The 25,629-nt window shown below is 37.3% G+C and overlaps 1 protein-coding gene across 1 annotated transcript in view; it reads left to right on the top strand.

Moving 5' to 3' along the window:
* The window catches only part of LOC127852623 (midasin-like), a 93,595-nt gene that overhangs the window by 29,284 nt on the left and 38,682 nt on the right, over positions 1-25,629 (top strand). The window contains exons 20-36 of the mRNA XM_052386575.1: positions 1,257-1,518; positions 2,235-2,500; positions 4,350-4,528; positions 4,842-5,050; positions 6,194-6,485; positions 8,141-8,420; positions 9,801-9,930; positions 12,103-12,375; positions 14,295-14,491; positions 14,928-15,103; positions 15,422-15,625; positions 16,140-16,345; positions 16,708-16,830; positions 19,833-20,030; positions 21,033-21,140; positions 21,669-21,776; positions 22,476-22,556. Of these exons, the coding sequence (XP_052242535.1) occupies positions 1,257-1,518; positions 2,235-2,500; positions 4,350-4,528; positions 4,842-5,050; positions 6,194-6,485; positions 8,141-8,420; positions 9,801-9,930; positions 12,103-12,375; positions 14,295-14,491; positions 14,928-15,103; positions 15,422-15,625; positions 16,140-16,345; positions 16,708-16,830; positions 19,833-20,030; positions 21,033-21,140; positions 21,669-21,776; positions 22,476-22,556 (3,292 nt within the window). The remainder of the gene's footprint in view (positions 1-1,256; positions 1,519-2,234; positions 2,501-4,349; positions 4,529-4,841; positions 5,051-6,193; positions 6,486-8,140; positions 8,421-9,800; positions 9,931-12,102; positions 12,376-14,294; positions 14,492-14,927; positions 15,104-15,421; positions 15,626-16,139; positions 16,346-16,707; positions 16,831-19,832; positions 20,031-21,032; positions 21,141-21,668; positions 21,777-22,475; positions 22,557-25,629) is intronic.

Here is a 25,629-nt window from a genome sequence, read left to right as displayed (position 1 = left end):
TACTACTACTACTACTACTTCTACTACTACTTACTACAACTACTTCTACTACTACTACTACTACTACTACTACTACTACTACTACTACTACTACTACTACTACTACTACTACTACTACTACTACTACACCACCACCACCACCACCACCACCACCACCACCACCACCATTCACAGTGACAAAAAACGTATTCACACAATGGCTGCTACTACAACTTATAGCCCATATAGGGGGGCATGCATGTTTTACAAACAGCCCTTGTTTCTATGGGATTTTAACCACAACTGTTCATGTTTATCTCCGACACATATTTTTAGGTCACCTGTCATGAAGTGACACGGTGAGCTTATGTGATCGTGTGATGTCCAGCGTCCGTTGTGCGTGCCTGCGTGTGTCCGTGCGTCCGTCCGTCAACAATTTGTTTGTGTAGACAGTAGAGGTCACAGTTTGCATCCAATCTTGATGAAATTTGGTCATAATGTTTATCTTGATGAAATCCGGTTTGGGATTGTATTTGGGTCATCTGGGGTCAAAAACAAGGTCACTAGGTCAAATAATAGAACAACCTTCTGTAGACAATAGAGGTCAAAGTTTTCATCCAATCTTTATGAAATTTGGTCAGAATGTTTATCTTGATGAAATCTGGGTTGGGATTTTATTTGGGTCATCTGGGGTCAAAAACTAGGTCACTAGGTTAAATAATAGAAAAACCTTGTGTAGACATTAGAGATCACAGTTTTCATCCAACCTTTATGAAATTTGGTCAGAATTCTTGATGAAATCTGGGTGGGATTGTATTTGGGTCATCTGGGGTAAAAATCTAGGTCAAATAAATAGAAAAACCTTGTGTTAACAATAGAGGTCACAGTTTTCATCCAATATTTATGAACTGTGGTCAGAATGTTTATCTTGATGAAATCTGGATTGGGATTGTATTTGGGTCATCTAGATTCAGGAACTAGGTCACTAGGTCAAATCATAGAAAAACATTGTGTAGACAATAGAGGTCATAGTTTTCATCTGATCTTAATGAGTCAGGTGAGCGATTCAGGGCCATCATGGCCCTCTTGTTTATTATAGAAGTCTCTTCTTGGCTGATCCAGTTTAGGCGGACAGTGTTGTCCCTGATTAGCCTGTGCAGACTTAACAGGCTTATCTGAGACAACTCTTTACACTTATACATTAAACCCCATTACCTCAGAGCAAAGTTCATTTCTGCATGTCTGCATAGATTCTGATTCACACTGTTGTTCTGCAGATTCACAGAGCTGTACGTGGATGAACTGGAAGACAGCCAGGATCTGAAGATCCTCGTGTGTGACTATCTGCGTGGGCTATCTCTCACTGCCGGACAGGTGGACGGCATTGTAAAATTCTACCTGACCATACGAGGTGAGGCATCGCGCAGGCTGACCGACGGGACCGGGCACCCACCACATTACAGCTTACGTACACTATGCAGGGCGCTGAAGTTTGCAGCAAAGAATAGTTGTGACTCAATACCGAGGTCGTTGTATGAGGTTAGAATGGTTATCATTTGTTGTGTGTTTTGGTTTTTAATGCCGTTAACATTTGGTTTAATGTGCATTCTTTTGTGATTGGAAGTTTTATTTTTCATATGAAAATTCATGTTAGTCGGAAACTATATGTAATCGTGGTAGCCATGCTGTGCATTTATGTAAACTTTATGTTAGGTTTATTTATTATCTCAATGATAATAGTAATAAAAGTAACAGTTTTGGTTTAGTGATTATTAATGATTCATGATAATAATGATCATAATTATTATTGCCATCATTATCAATCAACACCAACAAAGTGATTCTGATGATAAAGATGGTGATGTTGTCAATAATGTTAATAATGGTATTTATGATAATAATGATGACAATTTTTGTAACGATTATGGGGACCTCATAACTTAAAACATGGAGCACAGAGGGTTGTTGATGAGATTAATTATAATTATAAAATTTATAATTTTGCTGAGAAAGGATAAACTACTTTTTTATCCCATTGTGAGGTGTGCCAAGGCTGCCAGTTAAAGTTTCTTAAGCCTTGCATAATTAACTTTTCTGTATTTAACACTAACCTATTAATGCATGTGCATACAGTGTCGTCCCAGATTAGCCTGTGCAGTCTGCACAGGCTAATCAAAGACGACACTTTCGTCCTTAACTGGGTTTTCGTTTAGAAGGGATTTCACTAACTTATTATTCTCTTTTTCCTCGCCAAGGGTTTCTGCCTGAGCTTCCTGACCCAGCTAGACCGCTCCTCTCACCCTGTCGTGGAGCAGCTGGTCTCCCAACATGTCCTGGGCAAAGCCAATGTCAAGGCTGTCCTGAAACAGGCCCTGCCAGCCCCCACTAGGGGCCGCTGTTTGAACTTTGAGGGCTACTGGGTAGGGGTTGGTGATCTGGAACCCTTCACACCGCAAGACTATATTTTGACGCCGTCTGTGCGGGCGAATTTGAGGGACCTGGTGAGGGTTGTCTCTTCTGGGTAGGTTGGGTTTGTATTGTTTTCTTTGTTTTTGTTTTATTTTAGGGATTTTCTTAATATATGAAATAATAATATATTAGAAATATTAGAGATTCTCTAATAATTATTATTTATCATGCAGAAACCTATTTGGATCCCTGACAAAACCTTTAATTGTCTATGAATGCCTTGTCAAGACATATTCATTTGATCTTTAATTTTTTTTCCCTGTGTAGTGCACTGGGTGAATTTTTGGGAGGTTTTGGGAACTCCTTTTGTCTCTCAAGTGTCGTGCCTATTGCATTGTTTTAATTAAACTGAATTTTCCTCGGCAATTATTGGTCACATTTTTACAAGAACTTGCAGAAATTATATTTGGGTGACCGTTTTTCAAAGTTGTTAAAATCATTCCAGTCTGTTAACAAAATCCAAAAATTCAAAAAATAGATTGTAAGAATGAAAACTTATTTATTTTGTCTTTGAAACCTCAAAGGTCAGGGATTTTATGTTTGGTGTGTAGCATTGTATAGTGGTCCTTGATTATGTTGTTTTAATGCCCCCGGATCGAATGATATGGGGTATATTGTTTTTGGCTTGTCTGTCATTCTGTCACTCTTTTGTTCTTTCCCTAAACTTCAACCTTGGTCATAACTTTTGCAATATTGAAGATAGCAACTTGATATTTGGCATGCATGTGTTTCTCATGGAGCTGCAAATTTTTAGTGGTGAAAGGTGAAAGGTCAAGGTCAAGGCCATCCTTTGAGGTCAAAGGTTAAATAAATCGCTTCAAAATGGCATAATAGGTGGCATTGTGTTTCTGACAAACACATCTCTTGTTTAATGATGCCCCTGGATTAAAATTGGACCCCACCCAGGGTTCATATCATTTATGAACACTTTTATAGTAAAGAATCTTCACTAGAACTTCAAGGGTCAAGGGTTTAATATATGATGTGTTAAATTGTATAGTTGTCCTCTACTAAGTTAGTTCATATCATGTCCAATGGGTTAAAACTGGCTAGGCCTCAGATACCTATACATTGACTTATATAGTAATGATCTTAAGAAACCACAAACCCTGAGCTTGAATATTTGTTATGTAACTTCATAGATCTATAAGTTCTCTTGCACAATGTTTGTTCCTTCCCCTCTAGACAAACTTGCTAACAACACAAAGATAATAATTATGCTTTATGAAGATTTTATCTAGAATGATAATTTCAAAAATCATTTGCGTTTTACCACAACATTCACTGCTTGGTATGTGATGTCAGATAGAGGTCTTGAATAATTATTGTTTCAATCATGCCCCAGGGATCGAAACTATCCATGCCACACCGTCACGTAACTTATATAGACTGATATTGTGAAATAACTTTGTAAATCATCTTCTTAAAAATCAACCAAGCAGAAGGTGTAATATTTGGCATGTAACTAGTTGTCCTCTACTAAGGTGTTTTTGATAAAGTCCCATGAGTAAAAAATTAGCCCTGCCGTGAGGTGTCATGAACAAATTACTTAAATTGACTTAATCTAGCCAATGATTTTTTGGCCCAAAATGACAGGCTCTTCAAGGCTGTCTCCCAATGGCAAAAAAAGGAACATCCCTAAAATCTGACCAAAGTTTCCCAAAAAAGATTCCAAACTTTTCAATAAACTCAAAAAACCTGATTCTCTTATACAAAATCACTAAAAATAATAAATACTTTTAAGTATCATGGACATTCTTGGTTCTTTTGATAAAGAATAATTAAATCAACTGATTTGTAGAATAATAATAAAAAACACAACTAAATAACCTGATCCATTTAATAAATCAAAATACAAAACTAATTTTTTTCAATGATAAATATATATATTCTATGTCTAGGCAACACCCCGTCCTTCTACAGGGAGAGACGTCAGTGGGTAAAACCAGTCTCATCCATTGGCTGGCCCAGAGTAGTGGGAACACCTGTGTGCGCGTCAATAACCATGAGCACACAGATCTGCAGGAGTATGTCGGGTGCTACGCTGCAGACGACAGCGGCAAACTGGCCTTTAAAGAAGGTAAAGCTAATCTTCAAATTTAATAGAGGACAAAAATGAAACATAAGGAAAAAACATATAGAAAACTGTAAAGGAAAAAAGCGAACAAATAGTGCTAATTTATTGACACTGACATTATAAAGATAACTGTCTTGCTTTTTCTGTTTTTTGTTTGCATTTGTTTTGCATGGTTGGGGCAATTTAAATGTGTTTAATAGTAAGATATTTATCAGCACATGAAATGAAAAGGGTTATTTATGTTCCTACATTGTATTGCACGGAATTTCCAGTTGCAATATTTATTTTATCAATGCAACCAAAATTCTACCACCAGGTGTCCTGGTTGAGGCCATGAAGCTCGGTCACTGGATCATCCTAGATGAGCTCAACCTGGCCCCTAGCGATGTGCTCGAGGCTCTCAACCGTCTCCTTGACGACAATAGAGAACTCTTCATCCCGGAGACCCAGGAGACGGTGAAGGCACACAGCCGCTTCATGCTGTTTGCTACCCAGAATCCTCCTGGCCATTACGGTGGCAGAAAGGTTTCTGGATGTTTTTGTTGTTTTGATGTTTTATCAAATGTGTCTCATATTTGTAATGTGTCTAATGCTTGTCGAACTATTTTGCAATTTCTTATTTTCCATAAAAAAAGAAACAGGTGCTGTGTCAATTTTTAATGCTCCCGGTAGGGTGGCATATAGCAGTTGAACTGTCTGTCAGTCCATCTGTCAGTCCATCTGTCAGTCCGTCCGTCAGTCCGTCCGAAAACTTTAACATTGGCCATAACTTTTGCAATATTGAAGATAGCAACTTGATATTTGGCATGTATGACTGTGTATTTCATGAAGCTGCTTATTTTGAGTGTTGAAAGGTCAAGGTCATCCTTCAAGGTCAAAAGTAAAAAAATACACAAATAAGCTTTAAAAAGGGAGATAATTTCTAAACCTGCCAAATGATATATTGAAATTTTATTTCAAAGCGGCGCAATAGGGGGCATTGTGTTTCTGACAAACAAATCTCTTGTTTCCATTAAAAAAAGAAACAGGTGCTGTGTCAAGTTTTCTCCCTTCTTGTGCAGCTGCAGTTTGACTTTCTTTATATTTGAAGTGGTTTGATCCGCCACCATAACTGAAACAAATTTCAGAGTTTTACTTGGTTGCTGTATTAATTTATAAATCTTTTACTAAGCTTGACTCACATCAATTGCTTGCAGTAAACAGTTTGGTGTTAGTCTTTGTTAAGCTATTCAGGTCATTTGCATGTTTTACCACTTTCATATCTAGTGCCAAATTTACATTTCCTATAAAATCTTTCATCATTTTAAAATACTTTTATTCTAATTATTTTGCGATACAAGAAAAAAAGGATAAAATTTAAAGTTTATAGATATTTAGTTTATGCTTTCTGGTGGTTTATAGAGAAATATCATTGAATTAAAACTGATCATTCACTGTTTCAAACACTGAAAAATAACAATGAAAAATATCAATAATTTTCACTGTTTTACTGTGAAATGAGGTCATTTTTTTACGAAAAAAAGCATAAATTAAAAAAAAAAATTTTGGATTTGATGGAATATCGATCATCGATATTCCACTGAATCCAACAAATAGCCTCTATCTATTACAGAATAATTCTTATCAATGAATACCTACATACAAAACTTGCCTAATATTTCTTTTCAGATGTTATCAAGAGCCTTCAGAAACCGATTCGTCGAGTTGCACTTTGACGCAATCCCGAACAAAGAGCTTGAGACGATTCTCCACGAGCGCTCCGAGATCCCACTCTCGTACGCCAGACGTCTGGTGGGCGTGATGTTGGAGCTGCAGACTCGGCGCCGGGGCTCAGGTGTGTTTGCCGGCAAGACGGGCTTCATGACCCTGCGTGACCTCTTCCGCTGGGCGCAGAGGTACAAGTGCCCAGAGCTGGATGACAGGAAGTTCTATAACTGGGATAAGCACCTGGCTGATCAAGGTAACAACTGTGAACGAAATCCACAAGCTATGGTGATACATTTTGAACTGAGCTTGCTGAGATTCTTGGAGTCATATAAGTGGACTTGTAAGATTTTTGATGAAGTAATAACATAAAAATTAAGGCTTGCTTTTTATGCCCCCCTTCGAAGAAGAAGGGGTATATTGCTTTGCTCATGTCAGTCGGTCCGTCCACCAGGTGGTTTCCGGATGATAACTCAAGAACGCTTGGGGCTAGGATCATGAAACTTCATAGGTACATTGATCATGACTCGCAGATGACCCCTATTGATTTTGAGGTCACTAGGTCAAAGGTCACAGGTGAAGGTCACAGTTACTGGAAATAGGCATTTTAAGGATTTAGCATGGTTCAAAGAAGGGAAACGACTACCGTTTATGCATGTCCTTTTTATTACAGCATTTGCCTCCCTTTAATTCATTTAAAATCTCATTTTACAGCAGAGATTCCAAATCTGACCTGTAAATGAGCCCCATATTTACTGCCAGTGCTAGGTTACCTTTTCCCATTTGATCATTCTTAAGTATTGGTATTGTAATGCTGCTGCTGCTCCTCCTCCTCCTCCTCCTCCTCCTCCTCCTCCTCCTCCTCCGCCCACCACCACCACCTCCTCCTCCTCCTCCTCCTCCTCCTCCTCCTCTTCCTCCTCCACCACCACCACCACCAGCACCACCACCACCACCACCGTTCACAGTGACAAAAAACGTATTCACACAATGGCTGCTACTACAACTTATAGCCCATATAGGGGGGCATGCATGTTTTACAAACAGCCCTTGTTCACACTGCTAATGTCGATGATGGTGATTACGCCCTGTGAAGATTTTTAAATTATTGAATTAACCAAATAATGTTTGCTGAGGTTTTTATAACAGCTTCTTATGTCACATGTTATTTTACACTGTGAGAAAGTTTCTGAAAGACAGATCTGTTAAATAATTAATTTCCAACTTTCTGAATGGATAATTAGTGTACACTGTCAGTCATATCTCAATATTAGTTAAAGTGAAATATTGCAATGTCCTTGATGTAGAATAACTCATTGATATATGTAGTAGACATATCTACTTTATTTTTACTTGCCTTTATATTGATACTGCATGTACCATATTCTTTTTGAAAACTAACTTTTAAATTCTTTAACACAATTTCAGAAGTTCAGATACTATATTATATTTTAAAAACAGTTAGAACTAGAAGAAACATTTACAAGAGGTAGTATTAGAGCCAATAGTTTTACATTTTTCTTCTCCACTTATGTCTGTTTTGAATATATATACGGGTCATGCTCTGAAAATAGGGGAGTTTAATGCATGTGCGTAAAGTGTGGTCCCAGATTAGTCTGTGCAGTACGTACAGGCTAATCAGGGACGACACTTTCTGCTTGTTTATGATATTTTTCGTTTGAAAAAAGTCTTCTTAGCAAAAATCTAGTTAAGCCGGAAAGTGTTGTCCCTGATAAGCCTGTGCAGACATCACAGGCTAATCTGGGACAACACATTATGCACATGCATTAAAGCCCCTTTACACAAAGCATGGCTCATATTCACTTTGTCTCAATCAATAAGAGTGTGCAGTTTATACTAGGTAAAAGCCTTACAACTCAAATAACCTGTTTTTATAATGGACATTACCAGGGTACATGCTACTAGCTGGGCGTGTCCGTAAACCCGAAGAAGCAGAGGTCATTAAAGAGGTCATTGAGAAACATTTCAAATGCAAACTCTCGACTGAAAGTTTGTTTACACTGAACCAGTCCACTTCCCTGACTTCCAAGTCAACACTGGAAAGTGTTCTTGACCAATCAGCAGAGGGCTTTCATCACATCGTTTGGACCTCCAGCATGCGAAGATTGGCGGTTCTGATTGGTCAGGCCATCAAATACAAGGAACCAGTACTCTTGGTTGGAGAAACTGGGTATGAATTGAATTTAATCTGTCCCCTACAAAAGTTATTGTTTAAGGCAGTTAAAAATCCATGCTCTTGTTTTTAATTTTAAAGTTTATTTTTGGTTGTCTAATAATATTTCAAGTTCATGTTTACAATTTTTTGTTTTAAATCCTTGTAAATCCCCATTAGTTCATATTTTTTTTTAACTATATTATATTTAAAAACCATAGCATTTTATTAGCTCGACTATTATATATGAAATATATATAGTGGAGCTATCCTACTCACCCCAGCGTCGGCGTTAGCGATAGCGTTAGTGTTAGCGTTAGCGTCTGCGTGCAAATGTTAAAGTTTTCGTACTACCCCAAATATTTTCTTTGTCCCTTGACATATTGCTTTCATATTTTGCATACTTGTTTACCAACATGACCCCAACCTATAAACAAGAGCAGACAACTCTATCAAGCATTTTGTCATAACTATGGCCCCTTTTCCACTTAGAATATGCAGCAAATGTTAAAGTTTTCGTACTACCCCATTTATTTTCATTGTCCCTTGACATATTGCTTTTATATTTTGCATACTTGTTTACCAACATCACCCCAACCTATAAACAAGAGCAGACAACTCTATCAAGCATTTGTCATAATAATTGCCCCTTTTATACTAACAATATGCATATTATTGATAAATCTATGTTAAAGTTTGCGTACTACTCCAAATATTTCCTATATCCTTTGACATATTGCTTTTATATGTTGCATACTTGTTTACCAACATGACCCCAACCTATAAACAAGAGCAGACCACTGTATCAAGCATTTTGACATAATTATGGCCCCTTTTACATTTTTTTTTTTTTTGAAAGATGGTCTAATAAATTATTGAATATGAACAATTTCCCCATGATGGCTTACGTTATACTGTCAAACACTCGAATAGTCGAGCGCGCTGTCCTCTGACAGCTCTTGTATTTTCTCTGTTCATGTTTTTAGTGATTTTTATCTTGCTTGCATGTGTGAATTTAGTTTCCGTTGTTAATACAGTTATTAGTTTTCAATTTTTTAAACAAGACTCATTAATGAGTGCTGTTATTTTTAAATCCATATTATCTATTTTTAGAGTAGCCAAAAGTGTATGTTTTCCCCATGCATACAAAGTTTGAGAGAGAGATTTTTAGTTTGTCAGTCTTCTTAAAATGTTTCTTTTCCAAACTACCTCCACATTTCTCAAGTGATTTTTTTTAATTTCAAATATGTCATCACTGTAGAATATTATATATTCAGGACTTTACTAGTATTCCCAATTATCCACATGTTCCTAAGTTATTTGCCCTTGAACTAAGCTGTAAAAGCAGTACGAGGAATTATTCACTGTGTCAAAGCTCAAGTTTGTGTATACTTTAAGATGTGGAAAGACTACAATGTGTCAGCTGTACGCAGCCATCTACAAGAGCCGACTACACAGCGTGAACTGTCACCTCCACACAGAGAGTGCTGACTTCCTGGGAGGTCTGAGACCCGTGAGGTCACATGACGTAAGCTTGTTACGTTCATAAATTGACCAACTATGAGACCTGTGAGGTCACATGATGTAAGCTTGTTATGTTCCTTTATTGACCAAGTACAGAACCCGTGAGGTCACATGATGTTAGCTCGTTATGTTCCTTTTAATGACCATGTATATTGTAATGACCCAGTCCTGTCATTATACGCCTATTTGTTTACTGTTTATACTTAAGTGAAATGCAGTTTTCAGAATTATAATACTTATACTACTTATACTAGTACTAATGATGATGAAGATGATTATACGTCGTTTTTTACGTAAAGCTGGCTATGTCAATTGTTTACATCATTTATACACTATAACCCATTTCTTTTCCATTACTTTTCCATTATAAAACGAATTATAAAGTGCATGAATAGAACTAGTCTTGTTGTATGAATATAATACACCGAAAGCCAATTAACCCCATCCTGACGGACGCCACAATATACATTGTATACCTTACATCATTATGCTTCTTTTGTGCATTTATTTATGTCCAAGGTCCATTATTCAGGTTAATTTAAAAAAGATATTTGAGTGGGCCAATAAAGTGCTCTCAGAGCTCTTGTCGTGGGAAACCTTAGTAGTAAATTTCACAATGCAAACTTTTCGAGTTGTCACAATATAATTGCTAGTCTGTCAGAAGAATAAAGTTTCTTTCCTAAAAAAAGTATAACAATTGTCTGTGATATATAGTCAGTTTATTATATACAGCTCATGCTAAAATGTCAGTCAGTTCGCAATTGTTAACTGCTGGGGTGCAATCAGCATTATTGCTGGCTTGTCTGTCACTGTAATGCATGGAGGCCTTCAGCGTTTTATACTATTTCTAATTATCCCCCTCCATAGGCGGAGGGATATTGTTTTGGCGTTGTCGTCTTTCCGTCTGTCCCGCCGGCACTTTTGTGTTCGGAGCCATATCTTGGAAGTGCTTTGGCGGATTTCATTGAAACTTGGTATGAGTATATATATGGATAAGAGGATGATGCACGCCAAATGGCATTGTACACCATCTGTTAATACCGGAGTTATGTCCCTTTGTATCATAAAAAAATGCCTTCTTAGCTGAGTAACAAATATACACTTTTGTGTCCAGAAGCATATTGGCGGGGGATATCAATTCAACGAATTTGCTTGTTAATAATGTATTTTGCTAGATTAAATTGCAGGACTTTTTGTTTGATGGAATGTCAAGTTATATCATTTTTGCATGCTCAAAAATGTTTGTTGCAGTTAGATGTCACTCAGTGTGGTTGTGAATTCCAAAGCATTTAGTCATATTATATGGTTTAGTGTTTAAGATATGAGTACTGAAATCTGCCTGTTGTTAAACAATTTGATATGAAAAAGATTTATTTTTATGCCCCCGGTAGGGTGGCATATAGCAGTTGAACTGTCTGTCAGTTAGTATGTCAGTATGTGTGTATGTCAGTCTTTCCGTCCATCCGAAAAAAAAACTTTAACGTTGGCCATAACTTTTTCACTATTGAAGATAGCAACTTGATATTTGGCATGCATGTGTATCTCATGGATCTGAACATTTTGAGTGGTGAAAGGTCAAGGTCAAGGTCATCCTTCAAGGTCAAATGTCAAATATATGGCGTCTGTCCGTCCGAAAACTTTAACATTGGCCATAACTTTTTCAATATTGAAGATAGCAACTTGATATTTGGCATGCATGTGTATCTCATGAAGCTGCACATTTTGAGTGGTGGAAGGTCAAAGTCATCCTTCAAGGTCAAAGGTCAAAAAAAAATCAAAGCGGCGTTCTCATGAAGCTGCACATTTTGAGTGGTTGAAGTTCAAGGCCAAGGTCATCCTTCAAGGTCAAAGGTAAAAAAAAAAACATGTTTTTTTCAAAGCGGCGCAATAGGGGGCATTGTGTTTCTGACGAACACATCTCTTGTTGAATATATTATATTTGGAAAATTAATACTTTCAAGTTCAACGTAGTTATTGTTGTATACAAGTTGTTTCTATGCTAAATTAGTTTAAAAAAATGGGCTTTGACCATATCATATTTAATACATTTGTTACATTTGGAAACAAAATAAATATCAAGAAAGTATAAATATACCATATAGATTCCATTGTTTAAAATGTTCAATATATTATTAAGTATCAAATCTTGATTTTGTACTGTCTCTTATTTTCATAGGATGAACATAAGGACAAGCTGTTTGAATGGGTAGACGGCCCACTAGTTCAGGCGATGAAAGGCGGTACCATGTTTTTGGTGGACGAAATCTCATTGGCAGACGACAGCGTGCTGGAAAGGTTGAATAGCGTGCTGGAACCTGAGCGGACAATCCTATTGGCTGAGAAAGGAGGTGGTGATGGGGCAACCAATCAGGTGGAGCAGGTGGTTGCTAAGGATGGTTTCCAGGTGTTCGCCACTATGAATCCTGGTGGGGACTTCGGGAAGAAGGAGGTTGGTAATTTATTGATTTTTCAAGATTTGTGTTATTGCTCAACTTTTTCAATTGAAAATATAAGGTACTTAGATGATTATTATAAAATTATTAAACATTCAGTGTTGCTGATTGCCAAGGATTTTCAAATTTATGATTTTGGGTTCAAGAAATGTTGGGAAATAAATGTTTTTTTCATGCTAGTGGAATCGCATTTCAGGTTTGCTCAGCATAAAAAGAATTAATGAAATATATATACATTGAGATTATTCTTTCTGACTGATATACTATGTATGCAATTTAGTTGTCATTTTTATGCCCAGTATTATTACATTACAAGTAATTATGAAAATAATGAACTGAAATTTTTTATAAAAAAAATATTTCCTCAAGTTCAATACTAGTATATCATATTCAAAACAAAGTCCATGCAATATGTATTTTATTGGAAAGTTGTGAGACCTTTATTTCCTTAGAACTAATTTGCTTACACTATTTCTTGATTATTATTGTATATTTTACATGTTGCTACTTCTGTAAACATGCCATTTAAGAAGTTCACTCTGGGCTAGGCTTACACTAGGTCTGAATTATTGTTTTGTGAGTTGTGTAAATGTGACATTTAAGTGAATAGCTATACGCTAGTTGTAAGGTTTGGCGTTTATACAAGTCCTTTAAAACCCGAATTCTAAGCTTTACATAGACCCTGCAATGAAATGACCCTAGTAAATTCATTTCTGTCTGTGTTTTCCATGTATTTTTGTCCTGTGTCTAATTGGATGGCAATTATTCACTTGCAATAAATAAAGGAATTTTTATTGACTATATGATTACCCTCCTGCTGATACAAAAGGAGATTCACTGTGTTTGTATTTGAGACACATTCTGGAAAGATTTGGCTTAATGCAGGTGCACTCATTCATTCATACATTTATTTCATATTTTAACAATATGTAAAACATGGTACATAATATTACACATAAAATAAGTTGTACTAAAGATTTAAACCATGTCACTAACATTAAAATACAAGGATAGCACAAAAAGGAAGTAAATCCTTATTTCCATTGTGGTCCTTAATAAATTGAATGTAGTTGACCTAGAAACAACAACTAATTAAACCTTTATGAGCAAAATTGAATGCTAAATTAATCTCAGAGATCATAATCACAGACATGAAGTAAGTATCACAGAATTTACATTGCATTACTTTGCACTATTAAAATACAAATAAAACTAGAAAAGAAACTCAAATAGTAGTAAGCAGATGGGTTTTGACGGTGGACTTGAAATTGAGGAGGTTCTTAGCTTGTCTTATATGTTGTGGCAATTCATTCCAGAGAGAACAACCTTGATAATCAAATGACCGTTTACCAAAACTGTTTACATTGGGCAAACAAAATCTTCCAGTGTCTTTGCCATCCCAGACACATTAAGTGCCATCCCAGACAAATAAAGTGCCATCCCAGACAAATTAAGTGCCATCCCAGAATAGGGCCTGCAGTCTGCGCAGCCTTATCTAGGAAAACACATTCTGCTTTTATGGAATTTTTCGTTTAAAGGTGGTCTCCTCTAAAAGCAAAAAAACAACATTTAAAGTTGAAAGTGTTTTCCCTGATAAGCCTGTGTTAACTGCACAGGCTAATCCAGGACGACACTTTACTGACATGCATTAAGCCCAGATTTCCCAGAACCTGGCTCATTTGTTCCATGTTTAAACCTTTGCATGCTGGGAAATTTGTCGTCTGCTAAAATGTTGTCTGCTAAATTTCTAAAATTAGCATGTTCTTCGATTTTTTTCAAAGAATACTATCAGAATAGCAACCAGTTTGGATCCAGATGAGACGCCACGTTCTGTGGTGTCTCATCTGGATCCAAACTGTTTGCACAGGCCTTCAAAATTCGGTTCCCGCACTGAAAGAGTTAAACCACACTTCAGCTCTCGCCAGCCTTACGGAACAGGTTCACTGAAATCTGGTGCCCGCCTAGCAACCAGCGCCAGGACCTGGTGGACATCATCGAGCACAACTTGCATTCTGGGATACACCTTGGCAACCAGGAAGACGGTACCAGCGGCATTGGGCGGGCGGTCATGGACTTTGTGGAGTGGTTCTCGAACAATGAGCTAGGGAGGAGGTAATATGACTTGCCAGAATGTCACATTATTTTAAGAAATAATAACCACAATTACTGGTATTCACAGAATGTACACTTATAACCCACTGTTTCAAACCATAAAAATTAACTGTGAAAATTATCGATAATTAATTACTTGCTAATTGCAATGCTTGCTAAAGTGATTAACAATTTGACCTGTGTAACATTTATTGTTTATGGATGTTACCACCATCATTGAAAATGTGTGTATGTCCAATATATTCATGAAACAGAGGTCAAACATATGGTGAATATTAAATAAAAATCTTAATACTACTGTGTCAAGTAGACATTGGATTTTTTTACGAAACATTGCACATGTACAGATAAATGGCGATGTGAAGTCAACGCACAATCATTAATTGTCATTGTCTTGTTTTTGTCCTGCGTCTAATTGTATGACCCAATTATCCAGGTGCACTGTGAGTATAAGAGACATATTGACTTGGGTCCAGTTCATAAACACCTGCTCCAGGAAGGTCAGCTCTGCCGATGCCATGGAAACAGATGATGTGACCTTGAACCAACTTGACCCTGCTGTGGCCTATATACATGGGGCTTGTTTGGTGTTTTTGGATGGTCTAGGGGCAGGTAATTAGAGTTTTGAGAAATTTTGATATATCGATAGTTGCCTGAACATACATTAAAAGGATGGAAATTTAACAAGTTGAACTAGAAAAAAAAATCATTTAAAACGTATAATGTATCAAAACATTACTTTTTAATTTCAATATTAGTATACTGTTATGAAAATATTTTCTTTATTGCCAGAGGTTTGTATTAGTGAAAGGTGTAGACAATCTGTAATACATTTACATTTAATCTGAAATCTTTTGAGGTGTGCAAATCCAGCTGCCATCACACAAGAAAAACTTTAAGTTGCAGTAAAATCTCCAATGTTTTTTTCAGGCACAACCAGTCAAGGAAAAGATGTCGTTGTTGGACAGTTACGTGCAGCCAGTCTAGGGTTCCTGATAAGGCAGGTGAACTCTCTGACCCGGCAAGAGTATGACCTTGATGACCTTGGGCTCCTTGACGACAGTCACATGACCAAACAAGCTGTCATGGAAACGGTGGAAGACTTTTGCATACCACCTTTTAGTGTTGCCAAAGGTTAGCTTTGTAGTGTTTATTTTGTCTGATGAGTTTTGAATGAAATGTTAAATAAACAGCAGTTTGGATTATCAAAGACCATACAAGGAAGTTTAACTTTTCATTGTACTTTTTAATTTATAAACAGTGTATTTTATGTCCAATATTTTCCTGAAATGAATGACAAATGAAAGAAACCAAGAAAATTAAAATAAAATAAATTTCTGAAATTGTAGAAAAGTCATATTGTAAGATAAACAACCTGTACAGTATCAAATAAGACAGTCAAAATAAAAAGTATTAAAACCATGACAGCCTCAGAGGGAATATCACACTTTATGATGAAGTGTTATACCAAGTCTTTTGTTGTCAGTTACTTGACATTATTTTCTTATGTTGGTGTGTTTTCTTCACTGACACTTGTGAAATGTTGATATCATCATTGTTATAAACTTGTATACTTTTGGCTTATATACCAGTTTTCAATATATTATATTCTACATAAGCCATGCTACAGATTAACTACTCTCTTCAGGTGACAAGAAATCCCATGACAATGCACGGTACGCCCTTGAAGCCCCTGGCACATGCAGGAACGCACAGCGCGTGTTAAGGGCCCTACAGTTGCCCCGCCCCCTACTGCTGGAGGGCAGCCCTGGGGTGGGGAAGACCAGCCTGGTGACCGCGATAGCCCGGGCGTCCGGACGTGAACTTGTCAGAATAAACCTCTCAGAACAGACTGTAAGTCTAGTAGTTTGTATCTTTGGACCTTAAAATGAGAACTGCAAGCAATTGGCATGTGTGATATGAAGGATGCGTTATGATATCTGTTTGTCATACAGTAGATATTTGCTTAACAAGTAACCAAACATATCAAAATCAATCATGGAATAGTACTTAAAAAGTTGTTTACTTTCTTTAAAGATATTTTTCGTTTAAAAAAAGGCTCTTCATAGCAAAATCCAGTTTAAGCGTAAAGTGTCGTCCCTGATTAGCCTGTGTGGACTGCACAGGCTAATCTGGGACAACTCCTTATGCATATGCATTTAACCCCCTTTTCACAGAGCGCGGCTTATATCATTAAATATTTATCCCACTTTCAGGATGTGACAGACCTGTTTGGGGCTGACCTGCCCGTGGAAGGGGCCGAGGGAGGCAGGTTTGCCTGGAGGGATGGGCCCCTGTTGCAGGCCCTAAAAGCTGGCAGCTGGGTCGTCCTAGATGAGGTGAGATATGAAGAAATTCTCTTCTTTTTATGCTATATATGAGCTATCTGTGGGAAAACTGGGCTAAATACATCTGTGTAAAAGTGGCGTCCCAGGTAAGCCTGTGCTGTTCGCACAGGCTAATCAGTGACGACACTTTCCATCCAATCCAGATTTAAAAAAAAACAAAACTTCTTTTAAGGGAAAAATTCCATAAAAGTGGAAGGTGTCATCCTTGAATCTGGGACGACACGTTGTGCATATGCATTTAGCCAGGTTTTAACATAGAGAGGCTCATATCTTAGCTAAGTCATAGATAATAAACCAAATTGCCCTCTGGGTTTAAGAGTTATAGCTCTTGAAACAATTTCTGCTCTTTTAAATTTTTATTGTATCTTCACTTAAATTGATGTAAGGGCATAACCATTGCAGTCAAACTAATTTCTGTTCAACATATTTAATTTGATTTATTTTACTTCAACAGGATTGTTTCCAACAATTACTTTTGAAATAACTGTCTTTTCTCAGACAGCTGCTCTGTGTGTATTCAACTAATCTTATTTAACTATTTATTATAAGTTGTTATCACCCTATTTTAGCTTGATTGCATAGAAAGCCTAAGACTTATTTGAAACACTCTCGAGTCCATTTCCTGGGACTAGAACCAGTACTTGGTATCTATGTGGGAAATCTTAAGAACACCTTATCCACTACACCACTGCAACCTATTCTGCGTATGTGTCTTCCCAGATTAGCTTTTTCAGTCCGCAAAGGCTTATTAGGGACAACACGTTCTGCTTTTCATTAAAGAAAGTAACTTCTGAAAAAAATCCAGTCTAGGCGGAAAATGTGGTCACTGATGGGCCTGTGCAGACTGTGAAGGCTAATTGGGACGATTCTGTACACACACATGAATTTTAACTGGTTCCCCATTGAATATTACTGTTGACTCCCTTGACTATAATATACAACAGGTACAGGCTAATGTATCGGCGATCTTAATTGGATAACGCGAAGGCCAATCGGTAGCGCCTTTCGTGACAGGACGTTAGAATGTTATGGTTCGCTCGCGGCATTCCCCAGATTATTTTTTAGCTCATCTATTTTTTGAAAAAAAAATTTGAGCTATTGTCATCACCTTGGCTTCGGCGTCGGCGTTGGCGTCGGCGTCCGGTTAAGTTTTGCGTTTAGGTCCACTTTTCTCAGAAAGTATCAATGCTATTGCATTCAAACTTTGTACACTTACTTACTATCATGAGGGGACTGGGCAGGCAAAGTTAGATAACTCTGGCGTGCATTTTGACAGAATTATGTGCCCTTTTTATACTTAGAAAATTGAAAATTTTGGTTAAGTTTTGCGTTTAGGTCCACTTTTCTCAGAAAGTATCAATGCTTTTGCATTCAAACTTGGTACACTTACTTACTATCATGAGGGGACTGGGCAGGCAAAGTTAGATAACTCTGGCGTGCATTTTGACAGAATTTTGTGCCCTTTTTATACTTAGAAAATTGAAAATTTTGGTTAAGTTTGTGTTTAGGTCCATTTTGTTCCTTAAGTATCAAAGCTATTGCTTTCATACTTGCAAAACTTACTTACTATCATAAGGGGACTGTGCAGGCAAAGTAATGTAACTCTGACTGGCATTTTGACAGAATTATGTGCCCTTTTTATACTTAGAAAATTGAAAATTTGGTTAAGTTTTGTGTTTAGGTCCACTTTATTCCTACAGTATCAAAGCTATTGCTTTCATACTTGCAACACTTATTAACTATCATAAGGGGACCGTGCAGGCAAAGTTATGTAACTCTGACTGGCATTTGGACGGAATTATGGGCCCTTTATACTTAGAGAATTGAAAATTTGGTTAAGATTTGTGTTTTGGTCCACTTTACCCCTAAAGTATCATAGATATTGCTTTCATACTTGGAACACTCCCAAACTATCATAAGGGTACAGTAAAAGGACAAGTTGCATAATTCTGGTTGTCATTGTTACGGAATTATGGCCCTTTTTTGACATAGTAACTTTGAATATATGGTTAAATTTTGTGTTTCGAACCACTTTACTTCTTAAGTATCAAGGCTATTGCTTTCAAACTTCAAATACTTTCATGCTATCATGAGGTTACTGTACCTGGCAAGTTGAATTTTACCTTGACCTTTGAATGACCTTGACTCTCAAGGTCAAATTATAAAATTTTGCTAAAATTGCCACAACTTCTTTATTTATGATTAGATTTGATTGATACTTTGAAAAAACTACTCTTACCTGACATACCACAATAGACTCCACCCAAACCATCCCCCATGCCCTCCCTCCTCCCCCCCTCCCCCCCAATTTTTTTTTTTTTTAGATCATGTCACAAATGACCACCACACCCTCACACTATACCTAACCCCCCACCCTCCCCCCCACCCCCCCCCCAATTTTTGAATTTTTTTTGAATTTTTTTTGAATTTTTTTTTTTTTTTAAGATCATCTCACAAATTACCACCACACCCTCACACTATACCCCCCCCCCCCATTTTTTTTTTTTAAACGGTTATGTTTGAAATACCATCCAACCATCGCACCCAAAAAGAAAATAGATGAGCGGTCTGCACCCGCAAGGCGGTGCTCTTGTTAAATCTCTCTATCATTCCGTTGATAACTATATCACATACAAAGATTCACATGCTCACAAATTAAGAATTTCCACTTTTAAGTTACGGGAGGATATTATGTATCATGTAGTACTCAAGTTTCATATGTATTATGAATCTTATTTGACTAGAATGAGCTTTTATTCTTGCCTGTCTGCTGTCAAAATGTTCGTGAAAATAAACCGGAAATGGTACACGGATAACTTCCCCTGACATGTTTCTAAAAATACATGTAACCGGTTCAATTTTGGACCGGTAAAATTAGCTTGTACTGATCCCTATATAGAGAGTAGCGATAGATAAGGGGAGGTAACCAATCTAACATGAATTAAGCCCAGTATCCCAGAACCCTGCTCATATGCCTGTGGACCCTGTTACAGCTGAACCTCGCGTCCCAGTCTGTGCTGGAGGGACTCAATGCCTGCCTCGACCATCGTGCAGAGGTTTACATCCCCGAGCTCGGCAAGACGTTCCACATACAGCACGAGAAGACGCGCCTGTTTGCCTGTCAGAATCCTCTCAACCAGGGTGGTGGTAGGAAAGGGCTGCCCAGGTCCTTCCTGAATAGATTTACACAGGTATCATTTAACGTCTGTTGTTGTTTTTTCTGATCTGATCATGCTCTTCAATGTATGTTACAGTTGTGTCCTTGAGTATAGAAGATTATATACATTGTATCTGATAAATCCACGAAAATCTATGTTACAGTAATCTACTTGAGGATAGAAGAGAATACAAATTATGTATGATAAATTCATGAAATCTTCATTATATTCCTTCTGTTTGGTTTGTTTTTTAACCAGGTTTTCCGAAGGAAAAAATTAACCAGGTTTTCCGAAGAAAAAAACTGGTTATTAGATTGGCGAATGCGGGGGGGGGCTGGCTGGCTGGCAGGCGGGCGGAACAAGCTTGTCCTGGCCATAACTATGTCGTTCATTGTCATATTTTAAAATCATTTGGCACATTTGTTCACCATCATTGGACGGTGTGTCGCGCGAAATAATTACGTCGATATCTCCAAGGTCAAGGTCACACTTTGAGTTCAAAGGTCAAAATTGGCAGTAAATGAGCTTGTCTGGTCCATAACTATGTCATTCATTGTGAGATTTTACAATTATTTGGCACATTTGTTCACCATCATGGGACGGTGTGTCACACGAAAGAATCACGTCAATATCTCCAATGTCAAGGTCACCACAACTTAAAATAGATTTATTTTGAAACAAACTTACAAAGGGGGTTAATTTTGTTTGTTCATTTCAAAAGTTCAGTTTGAGTTGTCTCCCTTAATCAGATTTTTTTTTCACAATGAAAACCTGGTTTTGTGACAATTTTGTCCCTTGTTCAGGTGATGCTCTTGTATATAACATTAGTCATCATTAGTTGTTTATATATGAAGACCAACACAAACTATATTGGATTAATTGTTTAAAAGCCTTATTCATAATGTTGCCTCTCATTACGTTAGTACATATAGCCTCTAACAGAGGCCGATCCGATGTACATTATCAACCTAAGACCCTACAGAAGCTTTATTCCCGATAGTTCACACATTTTCCATATTTTCCCGCTCATTGTAGGTGTACATAGAGCCTCTAACGGTGGCAGATCTGATGTTCATTGCCAGTACGATGTACACAGACATTCCACAGGAAGTTCTCCAGAACATGGTGCACTTCATTAGAAAGGTAGGTTATACGGTCTGTGTTGTCAGGTGGTATCAGGATGTTTGGTTATGCAGCTTTTAAAGGTTTGAGTCAGGCACAGGACTTGCTCAAAATATTTGGGCTGTGCTCTGTGAAAAAGAGGTTTAATACATGTTGCGTAAAATGCTGTCCCAGATTAGCCTGTGCAGTTGGCACAGGCTTATCAGGGACAACACTTTCCGTGTAAACTTGATTTTTGCTAAGAAGAGACTTTCTTGAAGCGAAAAATATATAAAAGCGAAAAGTACCATCGCTGATTAGCCTGTGCTGACTGCACAGGCTAATCTGGGACAGCACTTTATGCACATGCATTAATCTCAAAACATAGTTTGAAAATTTGTTAAACTTTGCAAAAAGCAAATACCATGCTTCAAAATATTAAGTTCTAGCTTTCTGCAAGAATAAATAGATTTTGAATCTTTCCACTTTCAATTAATTGATAAATTGATGGATTACCATAATAACATGTTTTCTATAGTCATGAAGTTAAGGCTACATATTTATCTACAGATGTATGAGGAAACTGGGGCACAGGGGTCATGGGGTCAGAAAGGAGGACCATGGGAGTTCAACCTTCGTGACCTCTTCAGATGGTGTGACCTTCTTAGACAAAACCAGGTCAGTCCTCATTGTCAGTGATCTTATATTGAACAACCAATATCATGTGGGAGACTGAATTGTTTTCAGATCTTCTTAGCAGAAGTTGTCGTTTTGAATTAATTATTTAATAATTAATAGTGATTAATATGCTGTAAGCTCTGTATGTGATGGTTAAAGCACATATTAAGATTAAGTACTGGATCATAAAAAAAGTATGATTACCTGTCTTTGATTACAGAAAATGCTTTTTGAAACATAATTGAAGTATATGGTTTAAGCCAAATATTTGAGCATGCTGTTTTATTGAGCATATGAGTCACGTTCTGAGAAAACTGGGCATAATGCATGTGCGTAAAGTGTCGTCCCAGATTAGCCTGTGCAGACTCAGGGACGACACTTTCCGCCCAAATTGGATTTTTGCTAAGAAGAGACTTCATTTTAACGAAAATGTCATAAAAGCGGAAATTGTCGTCCCTGATTAGCCTGTGCCGATTGCATAGGCTAATTTGGGACGGCACTTTATGCACTATTATGCATTATGCCCAGTTTTTCTCAGAACACGACTTGTGTATATATCTTGTCATTTTGTAGTGTTTGTAAACTGTTATAGGAAGCTTCAATAAAAATATGGATTTCTTGTGTTAATTTTGCTTTATTTCTGGTTGTGTTCTAAATCAAAATATTAACACTTAAAAAACAAAACACATTGATTTTCAGCGGCCTGAGAACCTTGATCCAGGCGAGTACCTAGGCTTGGTGTTTGCTGATAGGATGAGGACACCTGCTGATAAGCAAAAGGTGGGGCACTTTTTTTGTTCAACTTTGTGTTTGAGGGACTGTTTTTTTGTGTTTTTTTTAAATTCTGCTTTAGAGCATGTTAGTCATTTCATTGAAACCAATTGGGACCGATTAATTTTGTGTTCGACTGACTAACAAATGTCTCGTTTTGCTCCAACTGGTAGGGAAGCAATGAATAATGCACTGGGCTGATTTCGACCAACTTTCAAAGCTGAATGACCCTAATTTTTTATGATTGTTTCTTCAACCTGTTTGACCGAATTGTGGCCCTTTGTCTTTTTGTCTACTGTATGATAAATAGTTGTTTGCCTGTGTCCACATTGTGTTGCTGTGTCACATTTCTAGTTAATCTTGTTTAAAAGCATGTTTATCATACCAGTTAACATTTAACTAATTATCCCCCGCCATAGGCGGAAGGATATTGTTTTGGCGTTGTATGTCCGTCCGTCTTTCCTTCTGCCGTCCGGCCAGCACTTTTGTGTCCGGAGCCATATCTTGGAAGTGCTTTGGCGGATTTGAATGAAACTTGGTATGAGTATAAATATGGATAAGAGGATGATGCACGCCTAATGGCATTGTACACCATCTGTTAATAACAGAGTTATGGCCCTTTGTATCTTGGAAAAATGCTTTTTTGTGTCCGGAGCCATATCTTGGAAGTGCTTTGGAGGATTTCATTGAAACTTGGTATGAGTATATATATAGATAAGAGGATGATGCACGCCAAATGGCATTGTACACCATTGGATAATAAAGGAGGTATGGCCCTTTGTATCTTGAAAAATGCTTTTTTGAGTGTCACTTTTGTGTCTGGAGCCATATCTTGGAAGTGCTTTGGCGAATTTCAATGAAACTTGGTATGAGTATATATATGGATAAGAGGATGTTGCACGCATAATGGCATTTACACCATCTGTTAATAACAGAGTTCAGGGGTGTGATTTTTCCGCGGATCGGGTTGTCCCGGATGTCACTTCTGAGATTTGCGTAAATTCGTTCAAAAAAATGTGGGGGAGAGGGGCTACCACCGATTCCGCGGACGTATTTCATAAGCGGCCCGAAATATCCGGGGCCCGCGAAATCTCTACGCATTTTACACTGGTAGATTCTGCCTAAGCATTTTTAAAACGAGCAATATAATTGGCTGTCGTTTCCCAATCTTCCAATTAAAATAGTGTTCTTAAAATGCGCTCTGTGATTTGTTTGCAAATGGCGCCAGTGTGAAGAGAAAATTAAGATTATTGAAATAACAAATAGCAATCGAATAAACGACTGACATCACCTAGTCTGATAGGAATAATGAAATGTGCTTGTCAAAAAAAAGACTACGTTTTAGATACAAGCAATACATATTTTGTTAAGAAATATGCCCATCTGTGGGTCTGTGTATAATCAGATTCATATGCATATTCTGCTTTATTATGTTTGTCACGCTGTTCAGTTAACTGAAATAGCTTTGAACTGAGTGAAGATGTGAAAGGCAAGATATTGAAAGGTAAACAAATTAAATATATTAATTTAACTCAGTTAATGCATCATTAACTCCAGAAGAACACTCAAGTGTGTTTGTTTATATTTAGTCTATTAACGGTCATTCAATACATTAAAAAACAGCTGCTATTGATCACAATAAATACTTAACTGTTTACTTTGCATCCTCAGTATGATTAATGTGAAGTTTAACAGGTTTTTATAAAGAAATATTGTTATGAAGTTCAAAAAGTTGTTTATTTTAATGTCTGTTTTTATTAGCCGGATTTTTTTCGAAAAAATCTCGGCTTATAGATTGATGTTGTCGGGCGGGCGGGGGGGGCGGGCGGGCGGGGTGGCGGCGTGCTCGAAAATGTTAAAGTTCTTATTTCATGGTATAACTTTGGTATGCTTGGACCTAGAGTCTTCAAACTTGACATGAAGGTTGGCCAGGATTAACAGATGACCACTGGTCATTTCAAGGTCATTCATTTGAAGGTCAAGGTCACTGTGACCTTCAATATAAAAAATGTTAAAGTTGTTATAACTTTGGTATGCTTGGACCTAGAGTCTTGAAACTTGACATGAAGGTTGGCCATAACTAGTTAGTAACCACTGGTCATTTCAAGGTCATTCATTTGAAGGTCAAGGTCACTGTGACCTTGAATGTAAAAATGTTAAAGTTCTTATTTCATGGTATAACTTTGGTATGCTTGGACCTAGAGTCTTCAAACTTGACATGAAGGTTGGCCAGGATTAACAGATGACCACTGGTCATTTCAAGGTCATTCATTTGAAGGTGAAGGTCACTGTGACCTTCAATATAAAGATGTTAAAGTTGTTATAACTTTGGTATGCTTGGACCTAGAGTCTTGAAACTTGACATGAAGGTTGGCCAGAACTAGTAAGTAACCACTGGACATTTCAAGGTCATTCATTTGAAGGTCAAGGTCACTGTGACCTTGAATGTAAAAATGTTAAAGTTGTTATAACTTTGGTATGCTTGGACCTAGAGTCTTGAAACTTGACATGAAGGTTGGCCAGAACTAGTAAGTAACCACTGGACATTTCAAGGTCATTCATTTGAAGGTCAAGGTCACTGTGACCTTGAATGTAAAAATGTTAAAGTTCTTATTTCATGTTATAACTTTGGTATGCTTGTACCTAGAGTCTTCAAACTTGAAATAAAGATTGGCCAGTACTAGAAGATGACCACTGGTCATTTCAATGTCATTCATTTGAAGGTCAAGGTCACTGTGACCTTAAATGTTAAAATGTTAAAATTGTTATAACTTTGGTATGCTTGGACATAGAGTCTTCAAACTTGACATGAAGGTTTGCAAGCACACTTAGATGACCACTGGTCATTTCAAGGTCATTCATTCTAAGGTCAAGGTCACTGTGACCTTGAATGTAAAAATGTTAAAGTTCTTATAACTTTGGTAGGTAAAAATGTTAAAGTTCTTATTCCATGTTATAACTTTGGTATGCTTGTACCTAGAGTCTTCAAACTTGACATAAAGGTTGGCCAGTACTAGAAGATCACCACTGCTCATTTCAATGTCATTCATTTGAAGGTCAAGGTCACTGTGACCTTCAATGT

This window comes from Dreissena polymorpha, chromosome 12, assembly GCF_020536995.1.
Source record: "Dreissena polymorpha isolate Duluth1 chromosome 12, UMN_Dpol_1.0, whole genome shotgun sequence".
Classification (NCBI taxonomy): Eukaryota; Metazoa; Mollusca; class Bivalvia; order Myida; family Dreissenidae; genus Dreissena; species Dreissena polymorpha.
The sequence above is the reverse complement of the archived record's forward strand: the minus strand, read 5'-3'. Positions and strand labels throughout refer to the sequence as shown.